This window comes from Kogia breviceps, chromosome 4 (genome assembly GCF_026419965.1).
Source record: "Kogia breviceps isolate mKogBre1 chromosome 4, mKogBre1 haplotype 1, whole genome shotgun sequence".
Classification (NCBI taxonomy): Eukaryota; Metazoa; Chordata; class Mammalia; order Artiodactyla; family Physeteridae; genus Kogia; species Kogia breviceps.
Genome location: NC_081313.1, coordinates 167,866,280 through 167,886,175, shown reverse-complemented (window position 1 = coordinate 167,886,175; position 19,896 = coordinate 167,866,280). Strand labels below are relative to the sequence as shown.

At 39.1% G+C, this 19,896-nt stretch overlaps 1 protein-coding gene across 2 annotated transcripts in view; it reads left to right on the top strand.

The window, feature by feature from the left end:
- UBTD2 (ubiquitin domain containing 2) overlaps positions 1-19,447 on the top strand; it is a 59,987-nt gene extending 40,540 nt beyond the window's left edge. For both annotated transcript variants that reach the window (XM_059063485.2, XM_059063484.2), the window contains exons 2-3: positions 3,454-3,690; positions 18,635-19,447. In XM_059063485.2, the coding sequence (XP_058919468.1) occupies positions 3,516-3,690; positions 18,635-19,032 (573 nt within the window). In that variant the 5' untranslated portion in view covers positions 3,454-3,515 and the 3' untranslated portion in view covers positions 19,033-19,447. The remainder of the gene's footprint in view (positions 1-3,453; positions 3,691-18,634) is intronic.
- Positions 19,448-19,896: the final 449 nt, after the last annotated feature.

The following is a 19,896-nucleotide window of genomic DNA, read 5'->3' as shown; positions in this document are numbered from 1 at the left end:
TTAAATGCTTTTGCTAAATTTTCATTTTTTTCCCGTTAGTTTACTTAACAAAAGTAACTTAGACAATAAACCACATTTGGTTTAACATGAAACTTTTTTTTTTTTTTTTTTTGCGGTATGCGGGCCTCTCACTGTTGTGGCCTCTCCCGTTGCGGAGCACAGGCCCCGAATGCGCAGGCCTAGCGGGCATGGCTCACGGGCTTAGTTGCTCCGCGGCATGTGGGATCTTCCCGGACCAGGGCACGAACCCGTGTCTCCTGCATCAGCAGGCGGATTCTCAACCACTGCGCCACCAGGGAAGCCCTAACATGAAACTTTTAATCTCATATTTTGTAGTGAAAATTCTGTACTGCTCAGTGGTTTCACTAAAATAATATTTTATGTTGCAAAGATTTAAGTATTTTTAAAATTATTTATTTATTTATTTGGTTCTGCTGGGTTTTAGCTGTGGCACGTGGGCTCCTTAGTTGCAGCATGCATGTGGGATCTAGTTCTCTGACCAGGGCTCGAACCCAGGCTCCCTGCATTGGGAGCACAGAGTCCTAACCAGTGTGCCACCAGGGAAGTCCCGAGACTTAAGTATTTTTATAGTGGACATATGATAGGCAGATACTCTCCATTACAGATGTTTGTGATACAGGGAAAGCAGACACCTAGGCAGAAGAAAAAGTAAGCTTTACTAACATGTCACAAGCATTCATTTTGTCTTATTTACTTTTACACAAAGTAATTACTTTGGAACTGTTGACAGCATACAGATTTGAAAATGCATTTAGAGTAATGATTATCCCTAAGCAGCATAATGTATCATCTATACTTTTTTTTTCTTTTTAAAATTTATTTATTTAGTTTTGGCTGCGTTGGGTCTTCATTGCACGCGGGCTTTCTCTAGTTGTGGCGAGCGGGGGCTACTCTTCGTTGTAGTGCACGGGCTTCTCATTGCGGTGGCTTCTCTTGTTGCGGAGCACGGGCTCTAGGCGCACAGGCTTCAGTAGTTGTGGCACGCGGGCTCAGTAGTTGTGACTCGCGGGCTCTAGAGTGTAGGCTCAGCAGTGTGGCACACGGGCTTAGTTGCTTCACGGCACGTGGGATCTTCCCGGACCAGGGCTCGAACCCGTGTTCCCTGCATTGGCAGGCGGATTCTTAAGCACTGTGCCACCAGGGAAGTCCCATCTATACTTTTATATTTTATTTATTTATTTATTTATGGCTGTGTTGGGTCTTCGTTTCTGTGCGTGGACTTTCCTTAGTTGCGGCGAGCGGGGGCCACTCTTCATCGAGGTGCGCGGGCCTCTCACTGTTGCGGCCTTTCTTGTTGCGGAGCACAAGCTCCAGACGCGCAGGCGCAGTAGTTGTGGCTCACGGGCCTAGTTGCTCCGCGGCATGTGGGATCTTCCCAGACCGGGACTCGAACCCGTGTCCCCATAATTGGCAGGCAGATTCTCAACCACTGTGCCACCAAGGAAGCCCTTATCTATACTTTTTATTTGACTTTATTCTTATGCCTTCTACAGATGGGGGGAGATAAAATAAAGCTCTCATATTTGTAAGGAAGGTGCTTTTACTTTTTCCAAAGTATTTTCTACCTTTACTGTGAGCTAGTTTTTCTGTTGGTTATTCTCTTTGAGGGCCTTTCAGTTTCCTTTGCTTAAGTACCGAGATCGTGGAGGTTTTGTTGTTGACTTTGCCTTTGCGTTGCGATTCTCCCACAATGACAGAGTTATATCACCTTTCTCCCTGGTACGTTTAATACATATGACATTAGACAATTCTCTGGAACTATTCAAGTAGACATGAAATTTTATTCAATTAGGTATTTATTTGAGTATTGAATTAGCTACCTATTCAAATAGGTATCTACTTGTGATGTCTTATCTTCCACTCCCTGCTCAGTAAACTAATAGTGAATGTTGTCTCTAAACTGTTTCTGACTCATCTAAAGGTTAATGTAGCAGAAAATAAAATTTACCTTTAATTTACCTTGTTGGTGGAATCAGTAGGGGGTGGAATGTGATTATCTGACATTCTGAACACCTTTGGGTGTTCTGAAGGTGAGTAGATGAGACCTGATGTGCTGCCTTGAAATAAGGTGGCCAGATTGGGTGAAGAGAGCATGGTTTACTCCAAGTGTCATGCCAGATACACTTTGCAGCATGAATTGGTCCCGTCATCTTGAAATATAGCCTGGTATAGGATGTAGAGATTACCTAGGGGCTAGAGTTATTTTGTTTTATTTCTGTTATGAGTAAGCCAAATTTCATCTGGCCCTGGGCCAGTGAGGGAGTGGTTGATAATCAGGGATTCTTTAGAACCATTTTGAGAGTAATTTCTTTTAAATTATTATTCTTCCTGCAATTAAATATAGAACATTGAATTTTGATATACACCCTCTCCCTCCTACCCACTCTGTCATTTATTTCACACCCACTCTTACCCAACACTCCATGGAGCTTCAGTTTTCTTTTTACCTGTTCTTCCATCTGTTTAACAATTTCTTTTCTATGGTTCTGTGTAAGATAAGAATGTCTCTTTATGTCAGTATGAGATCAGTGATCATATGCCAGGTAAGTATCTGGGTGCAAAGAAGCTGCATCAGACTCGTTATAGCACTACTACTACATTCTCTAAGGAGCCATGCTGCCACTTAGAGCAGAAAAGGAGTGGACTCTTACCCTCTTTTTCCTTCTCCTCTTGGATTAAAACTAGAGTAGGGTGTTGTAGTTCTTCTTCTTGTGGTTGGGCACTTCTCCTTTGGCCTAGTATCAAGCATCGCCTGTTCCAATCCTAGTCCCGCCAAAGAGTAAAGCACTATCTCTCTCCCGCATCCCTTTCTAAATTAGCTCCTATATTTGAGTTTCAGAGAAAGATATTCACAGTTCTTAGACTCATGTCCAGAATAGGGTGCTAGAGGAAGCTTTTCTACAATCAGGTTTCCTTGTGGATCTGGTGGTTTGGCTGTTCTTCCTTTGGATACCACAAAATAGTCTTTTCCCTCTTTGAGATTTCTCAGTTCCTGCTTTCCGGCTTCATATGATCAAGGGTCCTGAGATTCAAGGACCCTTGGACATATGCCATTTGGTTTCTCCTCATATCTCACCTCTCTTTTATGCTATCCTTTGACTCTCTTTAAATTCTGCCACTGCTGTCTGATGGAACACTTACTACGATTTTTCTAGGTAATTTTAAAAATTCTCCTTTGGAGAAGGCAGACTGAATGAAAAAGAGCTACTAACTTGTCACTGGAAGATTTGGGTAGAGCCACCTAATATCTCCATTTGCTCTTGTAGATCTAAAATAAAATAGGTTAGGGGAATTCAGAATGCAAGAGTTAGCTAGTGGGCCAACTTCCAGCTATAATTTTGATGAAAGAACCAGAGAAGAAGGACCAGATAGCTATTAAAACATCTTTTATAAAGTTTGGTTTTGATGTCAGCCTTTTATTTTTCTTCTCAGTTGCTTTAGGTCGTAACCAGCCTTTGAAAAAGGAGAAACCCAAATGGAAAAGCGATTATCCCATGACAGATGGACAACTGCGCAGCAAAAGAGATGAATTTTGGGATACTGCACCAGCTTTTGAAGGCCGTAAAGAGATTTGGGATGCCTTGAAGGCTGCAGCACATGCTTTTGAGAGCAATGATCATGAACTGGCACAGGCAATCATTGATGGTGCGAACATAACGTTACCACATGGTAGGTTTGGTTGTTGTCAAGGACAAAGAGGAACATCATCAGCTCCTTTCTAATGGCAAGAAACCAAATGGGAAGTGTTCATTTTCCTGCTATGCATTATCCTAATTTTTTTTTTTTTTAATGTAGCAAAGAGGAACATTCCTCTTTGCTTCTTGTATATCTTTTAGCTGGAGATAGGTTTATTCGTGTGTGTGTGTGTGTGTGTGTGTGTGTGTGTAGTTTTTAATATCAAGAAAGAGAACACTTGATAAACCTGTATTTTCTAACTTCCATCTAATCTAGTTCTCCATCAAGGCCTCCTCCTGCCCCAATCTTCTAGAGCTTCTAATTCACTGGTTTCCTGCTAGCACTAGAGAGGTAGTCTCAAATTTAGATCTCAGAAGCCATGGAGACTCAGTGGACACACCTTTAGTCATTATCCTTTCTCATTAAGCCTGTTTTTAACATAATGAGCAAACCTAAACTTAGAAGTGAGTCTCACATATTCTAAAGGACAGTTTTCTATGACTGTATCCCTGAGCTTTATTAGAAACCTCTTTCCTTTGCTTAGGAATGTGACTCTAAGGACCACCATAAACTTTGAATGTTTCCAGGGACACATGTATGCTGGACGCATGCATATCCTCATGTTTAGTCTCTTTGATTGGAAACAAAAAAGTTTCATGCTATACTAAGATTTAGATGTTAATTTTACAGTATATTATATTCTTGTTCTGTTGATTACTATGTTTATAAATTGACTTTTCAGTTTTTCAAGTTAATATTTTTCTAAGTTGTCTCTTTAGGCCCAATATAATTCTATATTTCATTGCATAGTTTTCTATTTATTATTATACTTTCATTGTTTTGTTTGCAGTATCTTCCTTTTTTATTTCTTTTCTTCTTTCCTTTCTTTCCCCCCCTATGGGAATTTTTAGTAAAAGGCAAAAGATTCATACGATCTGAAGAGAAACATGAGTATCGATCAGTATCTTACTTTGTCTACATTTTCAGAGGAACAGTGCTTTTCACTGTTTAATCATCTGCTTTGACTCTTTGTCAAATAAAAGATATTTAACTTAGTATCCTTCCCAGTTTTCCAAATCTCCATTAATTTTCTGAATTAATTGTGCTTCCAAGAAACTTTTAAAAATATATATTCCATAGCTGTTCTGTTCTTTATTAATAAAACCTTATTAGGATGGGCTTGGGTTAATAACATTGAGCACCCACTATATATAGATCACTTTTTCTATGCAGGTGTAAAAATAATCTGTCCTACATTTGAAAAATTTATAATAGAATGCAGTTTTAGTATGACTCTTTAGTCCCTATTTTCATGGATAGTCTCTGAATTCTTTACTTCTTACATGACTGGAGTGGACATCACCTTGTTCCATTACCTTTCTTAGTTCTATAATATGTCTTCAAATACTACCTTTATATAATATAAAGGGAAGGGCCTTCCTTTACAGTTAGTTTTATCATTCGTCTCTTTTTACTGCTTACATCCTATATTTAAAAAGCAGAATAGATTGGTATCTGTACAGGCCTGCGAGTGTGGTGAGGGTGGCGTTTATCTGCGACTGTCTTTATTTAGGAGCCCAAGGCCCAGAACCTTGGAACTTTGACTTCCTTACTTTTTATTAGTTCCTTCCTTACCTGTCATAGATACCTATGGGAAAATCTAATTTTGTTCTGTAAATTATGGACTTGTTTACAAGTTCATGGAGGCATAACAGCTCTGTTACATTTAAGGTAGGGACCTACGCATATCCTTTTAGAAATGGGCTCAGATCTCTAAAAACTCAAGTCCCTCATCTCTGCTTATCTGTGTGAACCGCAAAGTAATGATCCTGGCAGCCCCACCAACCAACAGACTAGGGAGAATTATTGGAAATTTGAGAATATTGGATGAGCCTCAACTTGTCCCCTCTATGTTTAAGGAATATTTTCTGCTTTAGCATGAAAGAATCCAATTGACTTTCCTCAAGCTTTCCTCTTTGAAAGCTCTGTAATAACTTTATGTGTATTAATATTATTGTCATTGGTAACCTTGATTGATTTCCCTTGTTCATATCTGAAACTTATCAATAATGTTTCTTGGGTGGACTTTTGAATTATATTTCATCAGGTACTCTAACTCACCATCAGTTTATAACTTAGCTATTTAGTTACGTGTTTTTACCTAGACCTCAGTGGTATTGGTGAAATACCTTCCATCTTTTAGGTGTAATTACATAATTGAAATTTTACTTTGGACACATTTTGTTGTGTTAAACCCGAAACATCCCAAAGTACTTCATATTTTGAGTTCAAAATATTGCATAGGCTTTAGCTCTTGTTTATTTAGCTCAGGCTTTGGTATCAGACCTAGCCCTACTTTCTGCCTCTTCTGTATTTCTTATAGCTATGTGCCTTTGGGCAAATTGCTTCTCTTCTGTAAGCTTCAGTTCTGTCATCTGTAAAATATGGATTGTAAGTACCTACATTGTAGGGTGGTTGTATTGATTAAATGTGATTATAAAACATGTAAATTGCTTACCATAGTCCAAAAAACACTTAATAAATAGTAGTGCTGATGATTGTATCTTTTTAAAAATTTTTTATTTATTTTTTTATATAGCAGGTTCTCATTAGTCATCCATTTTATACATATTAGTGTATACATGTCAATTCCAATCTCCCAGTTCATCCCACCACCACCACCACTGCCCAACCGCCACTTTCTCCCCGTGGTGTCCATACGTCTGTTCTCTACATCTGTGTCTTAATTTCTGCCCTGCAAACCAGTTCATCTGTACCATTTTCTAGGTTCCACATATATGCGTTAATATATGATATTTGTTTTTCTCTTTCTGACTTAACTTCACTCTGTATAACAGTCTCTAGATCCATCCACATCTCTACAAATGACCCGATTTCGTTCCTTTTTATGGCTGAGTAATATTCCATTGTATACATGTACCACATCTTCTTTATTCATTCATCTGTCGATAGGCATTTAGGTTGCTTCCATGACCTGGCTATTGTAAATAGTGCTGCAATGAACATTGGGGTGCATGTGTCTTTTTGAATTATGGTTTTCTCTGGGTATATGCCCAGTAGTGGGATTGCTGGATCATATGGTAGTTGTATATTTAGTTTTTTAAGGAACCTCCAGACTGTTCTCCATAGTGGCGGTATCAATTTACATTCCCACCAGCAGTGCAAGAGGGTTCCCTTTTCTCCACACCCTCTCCAGCATTTGTTGTTTGTAGATTTTCTGATGATGAACATTTTGACAAGTGTGAGGGTCCTTTCTCTCTTCTCCTTCTGGGACCCATATAATGTGAATGTTGTTATGTTTAATGTTGTCCCAGAGGTCTCTTAGGCTGTCTTCATTTCTTTTCATTCTTTTTTCTTTATTCTGTTCCGCAGCAGTGAATTCCACCATTCTGTCTTCCAGGTCACTTACCGTTTTTCTGCCTCAGTTATTCTGCTATTGATTCCTTCTAGTGTATTTTTCATTTCAGTTATTGTATTGTTCATCTCTGTTTGTTTGTTCTTTAATTCTTCTAGGTCTTTGTTAAACATTTCTTGCTTCTTCTCGATCTTTGCCTCCATTCTTTTTCCAAGGTCCTGGATCATCTTCACTATCATTATTCTGAATTATTTTTCTGGAAAGTTGCCTATCTCCACTTCATTTAGTTGTTTTTCTGGGGTTTTATCTTGTTCCTTCATCTGGTACATAGCCCTCTGTCTTTTCATCTTGTCTATCTTTCTGTGAATGTGGTTTTAGTTCCACAGGCTGCAGGATTGTAGTTCTTCTTGCCTCTGCTGTCTGCCCTCTCGATGATTTTATTTCTTGAACTCTGACATTAACAAGTAAATTCCTTGCACCTAAATCTTAAATTATAGATTTCAGTCATTTTCTGGATGTATAGTCTACTGGTAACATCTTTCTTTGGCTTTTAGGATACCCTTCTTTTGGGCATATGCATAATGGAATTTTGAGGTTATGTTGATTCAATAGCAACAATAGTGGCAGATTTATTTAGTTATTTAAAATTTTTATTTTATTTATTTATTTTTGGCTGTGTTCAGTCTTTGTTGCTGTGTGCGGGCTTTCTCCAGTTGCGGTGAGCGGGCTTCTCATTGTGGTGCCTTCTCTTGTTGCAGAGCATGGGCTCTAGGCGCCCAGGCTTCAGCAGTTGTGGCTCGTGGGCTCTACAGCACAAGTTCAGTAGTTGTGGTGCATGGGCTTAGCTGCTCCGCGGCATGTGGGATCTTCCCAGACCAGGGCTCGAACCTGTGTCCCCTGCATTGGCAGGCAGATTCTTAACCACTGTGCCACCAGGGAAGCCCAGTAGTAGGTTTATTAATTATACACCTAGCAGTGAGGACATTGTTAGTTTAGCATCATCTCATACCTGATCCATGCCCATTCCCTTCATCTCCATCTGTCAGTATTACCCATAAGATTACTGAACTAATCATAGATGGACAGCCTGAAGAGATCCTAGGATACACACTCCTTTCTAAGTTTTCTTCCAAAAATCTTTTTGTTTTCATCTCACCCTCTTCTCTTCCCATAATCTTTCTGTTATCTCAACCTTATTCATATTATCTTCCCAGTATAAATATTACAAAAAGTTCTTTAAAGCTTGAAAACCATATGAAAATGTCTTTGTAAATGTTGTTTGTATCTGTGTTGTCTGTTATTTTAGATTGTATGCTCAAAGTAAGCAAGGATTATGCCCTTTTTGATTTAAATTGTATTTAGTGTCAGTGTTTTATGCATAAAAATTATGTATTTGTCAATGGCCTTTTTTCTTGTGATGATAGTTACCTTTTCTGTTGTTTCAAGGAAACAACAAAAAACCCTTTTCCCCATATTTTCTCTGTCTTTTCTTTCTCTTATAGTGCTTCCCTTGATAATTAATGTGTTTTATCTTAATTTCAGTCAGCAGGTCATATTTATTATATTCCTGCCTGTCCAAGCACAAAATAATTCTGTGCTCTTTAATTATCTTCCTCTATTAATATCTGTGAGAAGTCTTTAGTTTTTTATTCTCAAATGGCAGTAGGGATTTTTAAGAGGGAAGTTCGTGTCATAACTACCTGGGGATTTTACATATGAACATATATTTTCACTTTGGAAATTATGACTCAGAGGATGATATGGAAATGTGTAATAGTGTACTATTGTGGAAAAAGCTCCCTCAGTGATTCTAATGTCTGCTACTTCTTTTCCACAGCCTCCCCATCCTAGAAGAGCTTTATTTTTCATGGTCTTAAATTTACTCATGGTCTTAAATTTTTTACTCATGGTCTTAAATTTCTTAAAGAGCTTATTTCCTTTTTCTAATTGAGTGCTATTTTGTCACTACCTAAAATTCCTAAAAACATTCCTAAATACAGTTTTGCCTGTGAAACCAGATTATAGATTAAGTGGCTTGCCCAAATTAGCATAAACAGGGTGAAAAGAAGATGGTTTTTATTTTCATTTTTCATAGAGTCTGGTTCACAGTGGCTATTCAGATATTTTTGGTGAGAGCTCGTTCATAAACAGTATCTGTTTATCTGGTAAAGAGGAGGATTTAATGCTTTTTTAAAATTATTATTCAGAAGATTTTAAAAGATTTTAAAAATTGCCCACTCCTTTCCCTACCTTCCAATTTTCTACAAAGGTTATTATTTATTTCTTTAGCATCTACAATTAATGTGTTTTCCATTTCCCTGCAATTCACATGTAAAAACTCCCTACTTAATCTTCCCTGTAGAGGAGGAGTAGCTGCTCACTATTACCCAAGCACACACTTTTCTCATATTTAAAGTCTTAACTCCAAGTTTATTTTTAATTCTCATGGCTAAACATTGCCAGTCATTCATTTGGACTTTTGAAGGCCATTTTCTTTTGTCCTTTCTCATTCTTCAGGATATGGGAGGTAGAAAATAGTAATTCTTGAGAAAACTTTATTTTTTAGTCACCTTCAAAATACATGTGGGAAAGGAGTTGCCCAGAATTGTTTTTTCTTTTTCCTGATCTTTCTTATCTCAGAATATATCAAATGTGAATAAATTATGTATAATGCTGTTTAAGTTGTTTAAAACTAAGGCACTTATAAATAGCATAAATAGACCATTTCTGTGTATAGGAAGGCAACATGATGAAAAGAACTCCTGGTCTGAGAATCAGAAATAATAAAATACTATCAATTCATGTTTTGAATTGATGTTATTTAATTCTCATGCCTGTGATAATCACCTACAACAGTCCCCATTTTAAACAGATGAGAAAACTGAAGCACAGGGAAGTTACATTATTTTTCCGAGGTAGAAGTCATGAAATTGGGTTTTGAACTCAAGTCCTAGATCTAACGGTAACTAAAGCAACTAAGTTACAAGGTCAAGTCATTTCATCTGTGTTTTCTGTAAAGTTACTACACGAGTAATTTTCAGTGTTAATTCCATGTGTACCATTTTAGGTCTCTCCCACACTATATAGAATACTTTGTTTTTTAATAAATTTATTTATTTTATTTGTTTATCTCTGGCTACATTGGGTCTTCGCTGCTACTTACAGGCTTTCTGTAGTTGCGGTGAGCCGGTGCTACTCTTCGTTGCGGTGTGCGTGCTTCTCATTGTGGTGGCTTATCTTGTTGCGGAGCATGGGCTCTAGGTGCACGGGCTTCAGCAGTTGTGGCTTGCAGGCTCTAGAGCGCAGGCTCAGTAGTTGTGGTACATGCGCTTAGTTGCTCCGTGGCATGTGGGATCTTCCCAGACCAGGGCTCGAACCCATGTCCCCTGCATTGGCAGGCGGATTCTTAACCACTGTGCCACCAGGGAAGTCCCTAGAATACTTTAAAATGATATACTTCTATTAATACTAAAGAGAAACAAGTGGATTCTCTCAGACATGGACAGATAGGAAATGCATATGTGTAGGCCTTGTTTCTTTTTCGTTTAAGTGTGTTAGATGCCCGTTAAGAAGCAAGCCATGGAAAAAAAAAAAAAAAAAAAAGAAGCAAGCCATGGGGCTTCCCTGGTGGCACAGTGGTTAAGAATCCGCCTGCCAATGCAGGGGACACGGCTTCAAGCCCTGGTCTGGGAAGATCCCACATACTGTGGAGCCACTAAGCCCGTGCGCCACAACTACTGAGCCTGCGCTCTAGAGCCTGTGAACCACAACTCCTGAAGCCCGGGCACTTAGAGCCTGTACTCTGCAACAAGAGAAGCCACCGCAAGAAGCCTGAACACTGCGACGAAGAGTAGCGCCCGCTTGCTGCAACTAGAGAAAGCCCGCGCACAGCAACGAAGACCCAACGCAGCCAAAAATAAATAAATAAAATAATAAATTTTAAAAAAAGCAAGCCATGAATTCTGATTCCTTTAAAGGTCCCTATAAGAATTTGTCATTTAATAAACTTAATTCATGAACATAAAGCTTAAGAACAAAAGCATGAAAATTGTACATACATGAGAGACCTAGGATTTTTACCAGACTTGTGTTTAGAAATGAAATGGAGCCTTAATAAAGGATCTGATGACTGACTAATCATAAATTAAATGTTATATCCTTTTCCTCTCTCTATCCTCAACGAAACAAAAATGATTTGGAGTTACACAGTGTAGCTTTATCCACTCCTCAGCTGCTGTCACCCTGTTTTTTTTACTTCAGGTAGAGCAACAAAGGGCCTAAAATAGCTGAGGTAGGAGTTTATCCCTGAGTCAGTAGGCTTGTCTCTGAAGAAGACCTCCTTTCTTTGCCATTCTGGGTGGTGGGGGTGGACGGAAAGCAGGGTTTCTGATGTGGTCCCAGGAAGTGTACTGCACTGACTTCCACTTCTGTAAAGCCAGGTCAGCTAAATAAACAAGTGCCCCAGTGCTGCTGGTCTGTTCCTCTGTTCCTTTTAAAGAGTTGGAATTAAAGATCAGTGTCCCGTTAGAAATGTGGCCAAATGTTACACAAGCTCTTAATCATGGTCTAACCATCGTAAGACTTTGGTAATACATCCAAACTAAGCCACTTATCACCTGTGCTTTCTAGAAGAGATGATAGACGTGGTACTTCTGAATCCCAGTCTTAATAGCTAATTTGGTGGGATGAGACAACTGAACCTAATTCTCTTAAAGCCTGACTATCAGACATAAGCTTAATATAATTCCCAGCAAAGTGTTTGCATGAGAGAGCCTGTAATTTGTTAGTCCTGAAAGACGGCTCGTAATACCTGGATGAAGGGTAATTTCGATGGCCCTTTTGACATTATTGTGAGGTTTGTAAAGGACCCCATGGAGCATAAAGCAGTGGACTCAAACATTATGAAACTTCGGTCCTTTGTGATACTGCTATTGGTGAGCTCTCCTGCATAAGTCTGGTTCTGAGATTTAAAACTTGTATGAGAAGGGAACTGACATTACTGAGTGTTTTCAATGGATTTATTATATGTACTGGTCAATTTTGCATGTGTTTTATTATTTAATACTTACAACTACTTTGCGAGGTAGATAGTATGGTCCTTGAGGAAACAGACTGAATATGTCCAAGATTAGGATTCATATTAAAATTTGGGCTTGATGGCTCCAAAGCCACTGTTCCTTCTATCAGATTTACTGCTTCTCCAGTCTTCTGTTCCTCTGTCAGTCTCAACAGTGGGCTGCCTGAATCATAGGTCTAACCCCCTGTTTCTTTCCTTCCCATTCTTTCTGTTATTTCAGTGTTCTTATCCTTTTTAGCTGTGTCCAACTCACTTATGTGTTTAGGTCTTCTGTTGTCTTAGGAAGTCATGTTTTATGAAGAGTTCATGCCTTCTGGATCAGTTAGAAAAGTGAAGTCGAGAATAAAGATGTCCTTTCTCATCCTGGGAAGAAACCCCCAATGTGACAAAAGCCTTGCAGTTCTAGGATATTGCTTTCCTAATTTCTTAATTAATTTTGGGAGGACCGTTTTCTATATCAGATTGCTAGTATGTTTTAAATATTAAATGTTTTCAACTCTGTTGAGGTATATTGAAGAACACTAAATAGCACATATTTAAAGTGTATAGTTTGGTCAGCTTTGACATGTAAACACCCATGAAGGCATCACTATAATCAAGGTAACATTTTAATATCCTCAAAAGTTTCCTTACATAAAAATTTATTTTTAACTTTTGCAGATTTGTTCATGTAGCCCTGCAAATCTCACGTGGTAGAAATTTTAAGACTGAGCTGCAGTCTTGCAGGAGTGAACGTAGAGGGAAAACCAGTGAAGCCTTTGAATGCTTAAAAAGACATCTTTCTTTTTAACCTGAAAGACTACTTGAGAAAGAGTCAAGTGTTAGAGTTCTGGCATTTAGTAAAGCTATTTTTATTATTTGGTATATAATTTAGTCTTATCTTTATAAGTTTCTTGTGAAATATTTTGAAGTCTAATTAAAAACAGCTATAGAAAAGAGTTGACCCAGGAAAATAGAACATCTGAGCCAGTCATCTAGATAGAAGATAAATAAAAACAACTTCAAAAAATTATGCATGAAATCAGAACAGAAGGTAGTCTTGGCAGCTTTCTTCCTACCCTGGGGAGCTTTCAGGGCTTCCTGACCTGGGGAAGCAGTGGCCTGGCAGTCATTTATCCTGGTGGCCATCTGTGTCTGCTAGGACTTGAGTGAGGCCTATAATGAGTTTTTGAGGAGAAGTGTACTTAGGTGAGCAATCTAAGCAAGCCTGGCTAGAATGTCTTTAGAACTAGTGAAGAATTATTAGATGAACTGCACTGTCAGTGGTGAATGGGTGATGATTAAAAACCTTTTGTAAATTGCAAACGCAAATGTAGCTAGGAGTGATTTTTGGAAACGTAAAAAAATCGTTATCAACTTTTAGAGTGGTTCCTTCCCTCCTGTGTTTAAATACAGTGTTTCTTTAAGCAAAATTCTCTTCTAACCATGCCCTGTTTTTTAAACATTGCTCTCAAATATCATAGATGAGACAGTGATAGTAATAGGTCCATTTTGTCACTACATGTGGTGGCTTCGCAGCACTGAAACTTCTTAGTCACCACTTTCTTTTGCCTCATTCTCCAGATCCTTCTTTTACCTGTTAACTAACATCACTGGCAAACGTATTGTTGGGCTGCATTTGGAATGTTGGTTTCTTGCTCCTTGTGATTCGCATTTGGTTCTTCATCCCTCTTGTATTTGTCCTCTGCCTTTTTCCAAGCACATTTCCTCCTCTCCTTAACCGTATCATTAACCTGGGAGTCTTGTAGAGCAGTCACAAGCCCTATAGCCTTATCCCTATGTTATACATTTACTTCTTCAGGAATCAGATTATTTTACTGTGTTGCTTAACTATCTCTGACCCTGGGCAAGCTACCTCTCCTTCAATTTCCCCTTTGTAAAATGAGTATGATAGATTTACCTTAGAGGGCTGTTTTGAGGATTAAGTGTTAATGTATGTAAAATGCTTAGACGGAGCTAGTAAGCCCTCTTAAGTGTTTGCTTTTATGTTTAAACTTACACATTCGAGATTATTACTCTACAAACTGCTTTTGCCCTTTTCCCAATATGCTTCTTCAGTTACCTTCAGATAACTCAATTGAAGTATCTCCCTGAACCTGAAGCAGTTAAGAATCCAAGCAGAGGGCTTCCCTGGTGGTGCAGTGGTTGAGAATTCTCCTGCCAGTGCAGGGGACATGGGTTCGATCCCTGGTCCAGAAATATCCCACATGCCGCAGACAGCTAAGCCCATGTTTCACAACTACTGAGCCAGCACTCTGGAGCCTGGAAGCCACAACTACTGAGCCTGTATGCCACAACTGCTGAAGCCCGTGCGCCTAGAGCCTGTGCTCTGCAACAAGAGAAGCCACCGCAATGAGAACCCTGTGCACCGCAAAGAAGAGTAGCCCCTGCTCGCCACAACTAGAGAAAGCCTGCGCACAGCAACGAAGACCCAACGCAGCCAAAAATAAATACATAAATAAATAAACTTAAAAAAAAAAAAAAGAAAGAATCCAAGCAGAGAATCTTGTAACCCTAAATTCTCTGTCACTCTCATTTCCTGGTTAGGTGATTCGCCTTTCCTAACCTATCATTAGGTCTTGCTCCTTACCACCAATTCTCTCAGATCCATTTCTTTCCATTGTTAATCAGCCAGTCATTTTAGCAGGGCCCCCTGATTCTAGTCAGTCACTCTCCCTTCATGCAAATGATGAAATAATCTTTAGGCTTTGTCTTCTTCACTAGCATAACCCTAGCACCTGAAACATTGCTTGGCATATAGTAGGCACTCAATATTTGTTGGATGAATGACTCATGGACCTATATTAGCCACATGTACTTATACTAGCCTCCTCTAGAAATTTCCTAGAGTATTAAGTCTAAACTCCTGAACCCTCCAATCAGGTTTTCACTATTGCTCTCTGGTTAGTAATTGCACACCATTGATTGTGGATTCCACCTCAGCAGAGCCACTTGTTATTCCCTCCTTGTACTAATTCTTTTTTTAAAAAAATATTTATTTATTTGGTTGCACTGGGTCTTAGTTGCGGCAAGCGGGCTCCTTAGTTGCAGCAAGCGGGCTCTTTAGTTGTGGCTCGAGTGCTCCTCAGTTGTGGCATGCAAACTCTTAGTTGCAGCATGTGGGATCTAGTTCCCTGGCCAGGGATTGAACCCGGGCCCCCTGCATTGGGAGTGCAGAGTCTTAACCACTGCACCACCAGGGAAGTCCCTCTTGTACTAATTCTTCTTTACATATCATTCGTATTTCTTGGGATGCCCTACATTTGTATTCTGTGTCGTGCCCAGGACACACTATTTCAACAGAAGTTTTCCTTCTTGGCTCTACCAACTCTAGTCACATTTCTATTGTGTGATAGCTCCTTTGTTTGATTTTCATTGTATCAATTTGTATTTAAATCTTTGGTGGGTATTCTGTGTCTGCTCACCTTGATTATAAGCTCCTGGGGGTCAAGGACAGTCTTGGCTGCCTTGTAACCTTCTCTACTTAGTGCCAGTGACATATCCTACACACTTCCAGGTGTTGTGTTCATGCAGCAACTCTGGAACGCGAGAATTGTTTTCTAGTGATCTTTATGAAGTCCTAAAGAGACTGTGTGATAGAGACCACTATTGGCAGAGCAGTTTTTTCTTTAATAAAGAGATATGGGGCCATAAAGTGGTGGAGGATTTAGGAGTATATTATTGAAAAGAGTTTGAGCCTGCAGAGGAGTCATTTTGCTCTGAATAGATAATTTTGGGGTAATATTCAGCTCTGGGCTATATTATTTTTATTGATACTTTATGATCCCAGATATTTAATTGGGGAGAGGGTAACCCATAAAACTGCAGCCTAAAAATGTAATTAAATAATATTTGACTTCATGGCCTGAATTCTTCCCCTATTTAGTTTTTCATTTAATCTAAAACTAGAGCATATTTATAACTCAGATTACAGTATAATTTGGTAGGAGTGAGGAAAGGAATAAACCAGAAAACTTCATGTTAAATAAATTGCAAGTTACCTTTCCCCAACATTTTGGAATATGGGAGCTTCTAAGCAATAGAGTCTGGATAGCTGATTTCCAGCCTCATAGATGGGAGGCTGCCTGAGCTAGAATAAGAAGATATGCCACCTTCAGCTGTATCTCTTCAATGGAGTTTTTATTCTCACCCATTTGAGTCTGAAAACTGAACCCCTGACTTGCTGGGCTGAAGGGCAGAAGGGGAAAGACTCAGCCTTCTATTATGATGAAAGAGTGAGTATTCACATCTAGGAAGAGCCAAAGTTCCTGTTAGATTGTACATTTGTTTTAAGCTTGGCATGCACTACTGTTTCAGCACTGAGCTAGAGACTGCCATGGCACCTCTCGTCCTGGTTTCTAGGGAGGCTAAAAATATAGGCTGTCTTTCGGTCAAGACATTGTTTTACCTGTAGTTTGATAGCTTTGCTTTGCACTTTTCTATCTCTTGTGGTGCATGAAGATGAAGCAGCATGTACAAACCTGGAAATCACTATAGAGGTCATTTTTATCCTGCCTCATTTTGCTAATTGAGATAAGTATTACAGGTTAAAGAATGTTGCTCAAGGTTGTACACCTAGTTAATAACAAGGCTGGGAATATCATCTTGGTCTCCTGATTCCAAAGGTAATGATTTAGAATGGTGCCTCTCTTAGAGAATGTTTTTCTAGCAGAACAGTTATGTAAATATATATGTTCTTGTTCGTATCAGGCTGACATTACTGATGCCCCAGTATCAGAGGGATATGTATCTGAAGGTAGTTTCCTGAGAGAGACGATGAGTCTGTAGTGAACTCTCCACCTTCTCTTTGCTAGTTTTCCTAATGGTCAGCCCACCTGAAAGGCACTGATGTTTCTTTCCCTTAGGACAAGGCTATATCAAGTATATAAACAGTGAAGTTTGCACAACTGACTATTTATAAATAATATTTATACTGCAGTGTGATGGTTACTAGTGTAGGGAACTGCTGGTGATCACAACTGGGCTTGAAGCATATCTATTTCTACAGTCATAGCAGTGTTCAGATTAGTGAATAACACAGAGGCTGAATATTTTTTATTTATTTTTTTTTTTGTGGTATGCGGGCCTCTCACTGTTGTGGTCTCTCCCGTTGCGGAGCACAGGCTCCGGGCACACAGGCTCAGCGGCCATGGCTCACGGGCCCAGCCGCTCCGTGGCATGTGGGATCTTCCCAGACCGGGGCACGAACCCGTGTCCCCTGCATCGGCAGGCGGATTCTCAACCACTGCGCCACCAGGGAAGCCCTGAACATTATTTTTAAACACAGAGGAAAGGGGAGATTCACATGTATTAATGCTTGGTGCCTGAGTTCTCACCCCAGCCTATCTTACGTAACTTAGGAAGCAGGGCCCAGTTCAACCCTTGCTGGATTGGTGACTGTTCCAGTCTCATTTGGGTTGCTTTGGATTTTCAGCCTATTGATGGAGATCAGTTTATTAACTTATTTGTTGTTAACCATTTCTCAGTGTCCATGCCTCATATTCATTAGCCTGTGTATGAGGTGTTCTGAATATGGTAGGTATTTTTGGTTTTTATCCAAATTGATAATCAGCTGACATTAATGTTCCAGTTTGAGCAAAAGACACATTATGAATAACCTTAAAATAAAACATTCATTAAGTATGCTTTCAAGTTCCCCAAGGGAAGCTCTGGTAATTACAATGCAGTTTATACTTTATAAAGAAATTAACCATGAATACCTTCTTTTAAACCATAAATACTTTTTTCCCCCTCCCCTGAGCTAGTGAGTTATAAACTTAATGCCTCTTTTGTTCTTCCTTTTTAACTCAAAGCTTCTCTGTAACAGATTGACTAATTAGGGTTAAATAAAACACCTCAGTCATTTCTGTGGTAGTTATGCTAATGAGATCCATACATAAGCCATGAGACAGTGGCAGCTGGTAAGCTTGTCATCTCTAGTTTGTGATCTCTTTGGACTGAGGACTTCTGGCCAAGTACTTCAACTTAGGAAGTCTAGGCACTAAGAGAACCATTCTGGAACACTGTTGTGGAGAATTGAGCTTAGGGATCTGGGTTTTTGCCTTTTTTTTTTTTTTTTTTTTTTTTTTTTTTTTTAAGGTTAGCTGTTTCATTTCCTAAAAAGATATCCTAATGTAATTTGTATCGCCCATTAATTTGGTCTAAGCATTGATAATATTAGTAAATTGGAATTTTGTGTGCTTGCTTTTCCTTTTTTAACGAAAGTGTGAATTAGGTATGAAATGACTTAGAAGAAGTGAGGGCAAGGAGCTAGGGTCCTGGTTAATGTAAAATTTGATAAACACTCAAATATTTGGTCATGGGTCTTGATAATGATTATTGATGATCACTGACAGAGATTGGCCTTATTTTACATTTTTTTCTCTACAGTGTCAAGCCAATGAGATGTTTGAGCATTTTGCAAGATGTAAAGAAAAATGCATTCATTTAGATTAAACTCTTTTTCATATCTTCTCTTTCTTAAGGTGCACTTACAGAGTGCTATGATGAACTGGGGAATAGGTATCAGCTTCCAGTCTACTGCTTGGCACCACCAATCAACATGATAGAGGAAAAGAGCGACATAGAGACTCTGGATATTCCTGAGCCACCACCCAATTCGGGGTATGAATCTCAGCTCCGTTTGCGCCTTTCCACCGGCAAGGACCTCAAACTTGTGGTCCGCAGCACAGACACAGTGTACCACATGAAGAGGCGGCTACATGCAGCAGAAGGAGTGGAGCCGGGCAGTCAGCGGTGGTTCTTCTCTGGCAGACCTCTCACCGACAAAATGAAGTTGGAAGAGCTGAAGATCCCAAAGGACTATGTTGTACAGGTTATAATGAGCCAACCTTTGCAAAACCCAACACCAGTTGAGAACTGAACTGGTCCTGTTGGCTGTCCCCAGATCCCTCTTGCTCCTTTTTATTGTTGTTGTTATCATTTCCTTCTCTATGGCGTGAAATTTATTTTCACTGCTCTGAATTCCTTATGAATGGATTCAGTTCTGAGGAATTACCAGTGAAAACTTCCATCTGTGATGGAGACCAACAAAAATAATTAATAAAACACAAAGAGCCAGCCTTTGAGACTCATGTAATTACAGTTTCTAATTCAAGAGGCAGTTAAGAAATAGATAACCATTTATTTTAAAATACCCAACAACTATATAATGGCTGTATTTAAATGATTTGGACTGTAAATAGAACATTGCATCCATGCCGAAACAGCACCAAGCACCTGTGAATACAGAATTCTTAAAAAATAAATCAAATACAATTTCCAGAAATCATCAACAACAGTTATAAAACTTGAGCTTTTTAAAATGGAAACTGAAAAGAGCAGTACTTGAGGTTCTCTTCTTTTCTGGTCTTAATTCCTTGCTCAATTAATATTTAGCCATAAAGGAGTAGAGACTGGCAAATTGTGTTTCAGTATTGCTTTCCCCATCCCCATATGTTGAGCTCCTTGTTTACATTCACACTAAATTTTGGTGCCTTCCAGCACGTTGGTGGCAGGCACCTTTTTGGAACACTAGGCAATAATTTAGTCAGTGCATTCAGATCTCTGACTTTCAACTGATAACTTAGTTGAAAAGTCTTGTCCTCTTGCTGCATAGGTATTTTGAAATGTCTATATAATGAAGCTGTTTCATATCCAGGCTTAGAAGGACACTACTATGTAATACCTTCATTGATTTACCTACTCTGCTTAGAACTTTTCAGAGCTAACTGTGCCCCCAAATGCA